The 8,201-nt window shown below is 46.3% G+C and overlaps 1 protein-coding gene across 3 annotated transcripts in view; it reads right to left on the minus strand.

Annotated features, from left to right (window-relative positions):
• The window catches only part of FKBP1B (FKBP prolyl isomerase 1B), a 9,571-nt gene continuing 1,370 nt past the window's right edge, over positions 1 to 8,201 (minus strand). Inside the window, exons 2-4 of one of the 3 annotated variants that reach the window (XM_019650387.1) lie at positions 5,868 to 5,915; positions 1,648 to 1,760; positions 1 to 597 (exon numbers count right to left, since the gene is read on the minus strand). In XM_019650387.1, coding sequence (XP_019505932.1) covers positions 469 to 597; positions 1,648 to 1,760; positions 5,868 to 5,915 — 290 coding nt within the window. In that variant the 3' untranslated portion in view covers positions 1 to 468. Of the gene's footprint in view, positions 643 to 1,647; positions 1,761 to 5,867; positions 5,977 to 8,201 lie in introns of those variants that run through there. The other 2 variants (XM_019650308.1, XM_019650237.1) reach the window with 2 other exon arrangements.

The following is an 8,201-nucleotide window of genomic DNA, read 5'->3' on the forward strand; positions in this document are numbered from 1 at the left end:
GTCAAGCACAGAGCCTTTATTTTACATCATGTCATTTCCAAAGAGGACATCTTGTAAGTCAGCAGCCAACAATTTCTAAGAGAGAAAGTGACAGCAAAGGTAACTGGCTCAAGTTCCTCTGTGCACACCATGTATGTTTCATGTCCGAGCACCTTGTGTGTCTGGCTTAGGTGAGGGTAAGGCAGTGTAGATTGTGCAAACGAGAAACCTGTGTTCTCTGTTGAGGAATGCCTACTACATGCATCACGCAAAATGCACAACCTAAAATGTTTCAATCTGCAACTGAAGTGTCCTTAAGCAAAGATACGCGTGAACAGTGACGAACACATACAGAGCAACTTGGGCAGAGAGAATGGGTTATGCCATGGGGCAGTGAGGTGAGCACACTGATCAAGAGCCCCAAGCAGGAGGAGCCATCCCAGTGGCGGGCAACAGCCTTCTCCGGCCACCTCGAGCTCCTTCCTGCCTTCACTCTAAGTTGAGCAGCTCCACGTCAAAGATGAGGGTGGCATTGGGAGGGATGACACCGGGGTGGCCTGTGGCTCCGTACGCCACATCGGGGGTGCAGGTCAGCTTCGCCCTCTGCCCCAAGCTCATCTAGCAGGGATGGGGGCAGATGGGGAGAGGAGAAAGAGGACCCAGCTTGATTTAAAAGAAAAAAGTAAGGTAACTATGGCATTTTCCCACACCATCCTCATGGTAACTGAAGATCTGAGATGCATTTCTTATACAGAGCACATTGAAATTGTGCTAAGAGTTGTAACACATGCAGATTCTGCCTCAGAATAGCAGGAACGTGACTGGGACAGTGACTTCCACAAAGTAGTCTCAAATTCATTCATCCACAAACACTGCTGGTTATTGTTGTATAACCCAGACATTTCTATTTGTCCATAATTGTTCCTCACTCTCTTCTAAAGAGGCTTATAGAGGGCATATAAAGAGCACGTGCACAATCAAGTAGGTGACATAAACAGTTCATCAGCGGTTTAGAGGGTAGAGGCCACAGCCAGGTGGAGATGGCTAAGAGAGCTACTCGCGTGGAGCATCGTGACCACAGACCATGGAGGAGAGCTCGAACCAGGACGCATGACTGCTCATCAAGAACTGACTGGGCATTGGTGAAACAACGTGAAATTTGAGAAAATAGATTTTTAAATGCTGAATAGCTGACTCAAAAATCTGGATTGGTTAATAGTATAGTATCAATGTTAATGTCCTGGTTTTGATCATGATTATGTCAAATGTTAACATTTGGGGGAGCTGGGTAAAGAGCATATGGGAACTCTATTTCTGCAATATTTATGCAAGTCTAAATTTATCTTTTTAAGTTAAAAAACAGCAATACCTTGGCCCACCCCACTGCAACCCTTCTGCTGCCTCAGTCCTGGATAGCTGGTAGCTCACAGGCCTCCCAGCTAATTCTAAGCAAGCTTGGGATGAGAACCCCCAGTGACGCAAAGGAGTCATGCTGGCAACACAAAGGGTGGGGACACAAAGCCAGGACTGAAACTAGATGGCATTGCCATGCCCTGGCAGCAGAGTCAAAGCCGAAGTGGCCTGTGACAGGGTTGAGGGCAGAGTGCCCAGCCCAGACGCCCAACGCCCGATGCCTCAAAGTGCCCTTAACCAGGATCCTCATCCTACCTGGGCTGTGCCCTCTTCAAAACCCTTGATGACTTCCTGTTTGCCAATTCTGAACTTGAAAGGTTTGTTTCTGTCTCTGGATGAATCAAATTTCTTCCCATTTTGGAGCATTCCTAGGAAAGCAAGAATAAAGTGGAAAAGAGCTGTGGTCGAGTCAACTCCCAGTTCTGGTTCAAATGTCTAAGATGGAATTCCTATTTTGCACAAACCTCCTCTTGCCATCTTTCCCATCTGTCCTATTGCCCAGACAAGAATCCTGGACTCTTCCCTTTGTCTTACCCCACACAGAGCTTATCACCAAGTCTTATGTATCTTTGGAATCATCTGTTTTCTCCATTTCTATTACCACCACCCTGGGGCCTCACCCTGTCACCATGATGTCTCACTTGTGTCCAAGAACAACCTCTAACATTTTTTGCTCCACTCTTAATCCTCTACTCCATTCTCCACAGTGACCCAGAATGATTTTTTATTTTTTAACACACAGCTGATATTATCCCTTGCTTATAAAACACTTCAATAGCTCCCCATGGCAAAATCCAAGTGCCTACATGGCATACAGACGCCTCAAGATCTGGCTGGTAACCAACCCTCTTTCTGTTCTCCCCTTCCTGCCCTTTCCCCCTGTCCTGGTCACACCTTTCTCAAATACCTCTGCATTTTACAACTACTTTGAGACCACTTCCTCATCCTGAAGATGTTTTCCCAGGCATTTCCGCCTCAGGCTGAGTCCTCACCTGGTTTTCCCAAGGTTCCCCCAACATGCAAAACCCAAAGGTCACAGCAAACAGTGGAAGGTGACTCAGTCAGTGGCGGCCTCCAGACCCATATGAACAGGGCTGTTTGAGCCTGGAACACCCCAGATGCTCTCTTCCGTCTGGGGCATCCCTCCAGCTGTAGATGCCTGGTCATCCCTGATGTACACATGTCATCTCAGTCCAGCCGCCTGAGGGCCAAGAACTGCTTTCCTGTTTTTCTTATTGGTGACTGACGAAGATCAGACTTTCTGTAAGTGATGCTGTTCTGACTCCTTCCTGCAGCCTCCGGACCCAACGAAAGGCAATTGGGGACCAAAGAAAAACCTGCCCTGCAAGTCCAGAGACTAGATTCCGCTTTCACTCTGGCACTAGCTCCTTGTGTGAAGTTAAGCAAATCGCTTCCTTTCTCATGGACTTGCCATGTGTAACATGGGAAGTCTGGGCCAGTGTCTGGGCATCTATGATTCCTCTTCCTAATTCCTACAACTTAAATGTACACAGTGGGCAGTCATCACCTATTTTCCAGGTAGAATAAATTGGGCTCTTGCCCTGGGTACTAAATCAGGCAAAGGAGGAAACCCTTGGCTATACATATGGAAACTAAGGACATCATATACAAACTCATGCATACATACCGGCTGCTGGGACATTCAGATACACAGAGATCCTCATGCATACTCACAAGTACTTATGCACACACCCTCCAAAGAAAAACCCCAATGGCCAAACAGATGCTAAGGAAACATTTAGGTACATAGATCCACATGCATTCGCATAGACACATACTTGGACAACTACATGTGTGGATATGCACACATACACATTAACATGCTCCATTTAAAGACTGACTTTCTCGTTCCCCAATTTCTTTAGGTTTTATATGACTTAATCTACTTCAGTTCATACACAGTTATGTACTGCTACACGTTCAGCCAAAACTATGCAATCCAGGAACACCCACATGTATATACTGGATTTGACCAAGGTGCCACTGCAATACAGAGGATAAAGGATGACTTTTTTGATTAATGTTGCTGGGATCAACTGGAAATCCATATGGGGAAAAAAATGAACATTGACCCCCTACCTCACCCACACACAAAAATCAATTGCCGATGAATCATAGACCTAAATATGAAAGATAAAATAATAAAGCTTCTACGAGATAATAGAAGAGTATCTTCATAACCTAGGGATAGACAAAGGTTTCTGAACTGAATGCAAAAGAGTACCAACTATAAAGGAAAAGATTGATATGTAAACGAAAATGAAGACCTTCTGTTCAAAATATGCCGATAAGAGAGTAAAAAGGCAAGGCATAGCATGGGAGATGTTTGAAATAGACACAACCAACAAAACACGCATATCAAGGATACATAAAGAATCTCTACATCAAAAGAAAAAAGACAGACAACCTAATTTTTTTTTAATGGGCAAAATTTGGACTAACGAGGATGTCCAAATGGCCAATGAGCACATGAAAAGCTACTCAACTTCATCAGTCATCAGGGCAATGCAAGTCAAAACCACAATGAGATAGCACTGGGCACCCAGAGTGGGCCCCAAACAAAACCAAACCTGATAATACCAGCGTTGGTGAGGAAGCAGGAGAACTGGAACTCTCATACATTGCTGGTGGATGTGGAAACTGGCACAACTGCTTTGGTAAGCTATTTGCAGTGCATGCCAAAGCTGAGCAGCTATAACCCTGTGCCCTAGCAGTTCCACTTCCGGCACATACCAGCTGAAATGCGTATAGATGTTCACCAAAAGACATCTACAAGACTGTTCAAAGCAACACTATTCATGATGACCCAAAACTATAAACAACCCAAATGCTCATCAACTTTAGAAAGGATACATCGTAGTATATTCATACGATGAACTGTACAGGAATAACAAAGAACGAACCACTCTGGATAAATCTCACAGACATAGTATTGAGGGAAATAAGCCAAACAAAAATATCCTGTGATTCCATTTATATGACATTCAAAAACAGGCAAAAACCAATCCATGGGGACAAAAGGCAGAGCACTGGTTACCTTTAGGAAGGCGTAATGACTGGGAGGAGGCAAGAGGGAAACTCCTGGGGATGCTGGAAATGTGTATGTTAATCTGGGAGTTGGTTACCTGAGCACAGTCACTTTGAAAAATGTCATGGAGCTGTACATCTTAGATTTATGTTCTCTGCTGTATTTATGTTTAATAAAGAAGTTCACCAAAACATCCCATACAGTCTCCTGTTGTGTTTGATGAGGCAGAGCCATTCATGGCTGGTGTCAGTGTTTAATGCACGTTGCCTCTTCTTTGTACAGATTGTGAAAAGTCTTTGCAAAAGGATATTGTGGTTTCAGTAACTTGATAAGTACAGATCTGTCTGCAGCATGTAGAACAGATAAATCAATTACACAGGTCAGAGGCCCCAGAAGACTCAAGGTAATTAGGCCACATCACCAGGAGATAAAACACAGCACCAGCCCAATGACGTCAGCGACGGCAACACAGCAGTTGAGAAATACCCACACCGTCTGCCTAGAATTAACCTGGCACTTCACACTGGCCCAAACTGCTAAAAATGGCCCCATCTCAATATGTCCTAGGAATTAAACTGGCCTCGCTGTCTGCTAAGTGGCTGTGACCAGGTTTGCCACATTGGGAAGCAGGTCACAAGGCAGAGCACTCACCCCGCTTTGAGAAAAACACCTGCTCGTGATCTTCCTGCCAGCAGGCCTCAGGAACTCCATCTAGAATATTCCTCAGCCCACCTGGCCTTCCAACACAGACCATCCAAGAGGATCAGCAGAGATGCGGGGCCCTCCTCCGGCTCCCAGAGCACTGCTGTTGTCCCACCCCTCACTGCACCAGAGCCTCTGGGTGACTTGTCTGCCCGCCCCAAGTCCCCGCTGCCCCAAAGAAGGTAGGAATGCTCCCTTTTCATCTCTGTGCCCCCAGTGCCCAGCACAGCATCTTGCGCACAGTAGGTGCTTGATAGTAGGTTGAATGGAATAGTCTGTGTCTGAAAACAGAAAGGAAATTCTGAGGAAGCCACCTCCTCTTCTTTAATAATACTGGAGGATGAAAAGGGATCCTACAGGGAGGGAAAGGGCTCTCAGAGCTGTAAGAAGGGATTTCCAAATACCAGACAGAACCAGGAGGGCCCGCGCTCCACCCTGCCCACAACAGGGAAGAGGAATTAATGGAGGGGCTTGCTCATTAGAGGCTGGCACCACTGATGATTCTTGCTGATACAAGTGGGAAGGGGTTAACCTTGTAAGCCCTTTTTCTCATTCCCACAAGGCTGGCTGGGAGAGGTGGGGGATAGCTGGGTTCAAGGGAGACTTGGCTGTCTTGGGCTTTGGGCCTGATCTGGGGGAGCAGATATCTCTGGAGAGGAGTAGCAGAGGAGAGACCTACCTCGGAAGGGGCAGGTCTGATGAAGGTTAAGGGAGCGAGGCCTACCTGTGTAGTGCACCACACACGTCTGGCCCTTCTTGGGAAATGTCCTTCCTGCAAGGAGACATGAGGGCAGATGAATGAAGAAGATGTTAGAAAAAGTCACCCGGGACATTCAGGTTCACACCTTGATTGTGACCAAGAGCTCTGGCCCACATCCCTTCCATACCAGGTCTGTGCCTGGTACGAGCCAGATTATTCACTTCACTTCTCTGGCCTTGATTTCAACTTTATTCCCTTGGGTTCCTCAACTCCACTCTCCTGATTTCTTTTCCTTTCATTGATTGCTCCTTTTACTTTCTTCCATCCATTCCACAAACATTCGCTGACAACCTACTATGTACCAGAAACACAGAGCAATGTATGAATTCATACATTGTTAGGGAAACAGACACGTAAATAGTAGATTCTAATGCAGGGTGATGCCTGTGATCGAGGATGAATAAACAAGCATTTTCACAAATATTTACTGACTACCCACTACATGCAAGGCCTGGGCCTTTTTGGGGGGATACAGCAGTGAACCATATGGGCAAGATCCCTACTCTGGGAGTTTACATTCTAATGGCGGGAGACAAATAATCCTCAAATAAACAAGATAATTATAGGTTATGATAAGTTCTCTAAAGTTGAATTAGAGCTACTGTGGGACAAGCCATTTTAGAAAGGGTGGTCCAGAATGGCTTCTCATTTCAGCTGAGACTTGAAGAATGAGCAAAATGCTGGGAAAAGCACCGCAGGAGGAGGGAATAGCAAGTGCACAAACCATGAGGCAGGGAAGGATCAGTGCATTTGTAGACTAGAAGGGAGGCCAGGCTACTGGGAAGAACGGAGGGAGGAGGAGATAAGTGGGAAAGAGTGGACCATCCCGGGCCTTGCAGAACTGGATTGAATTCTAAGTGCAATAGGAAACCACTGGAGGGTTTTAAGCGAGAACGACATAATCTGAATTAAGATTTTATAAGATCACTCTGGCTGCTGTATGTAGGATGGACGGTCAGGCGCCTGTTGCAGTATTCCAGACAGGAAATCAATGATGATTTGAATTAACGTGGTAGCAGCAGAGACGAGAGCAAACAAGATTGGAGATATATTTTAGGAGTGGAGCTGACAGGGTGTACTAATGGAGTGGACATGGGCCCAGGACGAGAGAGAAGTCAAGCACAGTGCTTTGGTTTTTAGTTTGGGTGGCTGGATGGATGGTGGAGCGAATTCCTGAGATGAAAGGAACAGATTTGTGCGGGTGGCAATCTTGAGATGCCTATTAGACAGCTGAGTTTATATTGCAAGTAGGCAGATGGAGAGTCTGCACTGGAGGTATAAATCTGGGTGGAATTTAAAGCCATGGGGCTGGATAACAATGCCTTGGGAGGGCTAACAATTGTGCCAACACTTAGAGGACTATATAGGAACCCGCAGGAGGAAGCAACTAAGTGACTACGGGTGTCAGGGACAGCATCAGAGAGGAGTCATGGCTAAACTGGGGTCTTGAAAGATGAGTAGTTGGCCAAAGAAAGTAAAGGGAGATAATGTAGGAACAGTGAACAACATGTTCAAGGGCCTAGAGTCAAGCATAGTGGGAGCTTTGTCTGTTCACTGCTGTAACCCTAGGGCCCAGCACACAGTACATGTTCAAGAAATATTTGCTGAATGACTGGTGTGTTTAACAACTTACAGCCAGCTTGCTAAAGATGAAGAAAAAGTTGGTAGTGGGAGTAGGGACTGGTAGTAAGAGATGAGGCTGTAGTGTGGAAGGTAAGAAATAGGTGATGTCACCATCTGTCTGGAGAAGGAGATGGAAGACTCATTAAAATATTTGACACCCCCCAAAAAAATACATTTGATGCCCAGAGAGGGCCATGGTCAAAAAGGCATTTTAGAGAGTCCTCGGGCTATGACTATGAGAAAGGGAGACCAGTTTAGAGGCTGTGCAGAAATCCAGGTGAGAGATGATGGTGGCCTGAATGAAGGCAGGGGATGGAGCCTAGAGATATTCAGCAGGACTTGACAGGACTTGGTGTGGGGCTTGACCAAGACAGGTGTCCCCAGCACTGCAGCACAGGTGTTGACATGTTAATCTGTATGTTCTTCCCTGGGTTACAGCACTATTGTCTGGACTTTTTGTGCTTCCTTGACTTGGGGGTTTAAACCAGGCTGAAGGCAGAAGGCCACAGCTCCTCCAGACTTTCCCTAAAAACCTAATCCTCCTCAAGGGGAAATGCACCTTGTCCCTGGCCAGGGAGGGGAAAATAGGAGAGAAAATTCTAAAGGCTTCTTTGAGCCAGAGAAAGGAGATCTCCAGCCCCCACCACTCCCCTCCTCCTCCCCGCCCCCCCCCCC

This window comes from Hipposideros armiger, unplaced genomic scaffold, assembly GCF_001890085.2.
Source record: "Hipposideros armiger isolate ML-2016 unplaced genomic scaffold, ASM189008v1 scaffold_0, whole genome shotgun sequence".
Lineage (NCBI taxonomy): Eukaryota > Metazoa > Chordata > Mammalia > Chiroptera > Hipposideridae > Hipposideros > Hipposideros armiger.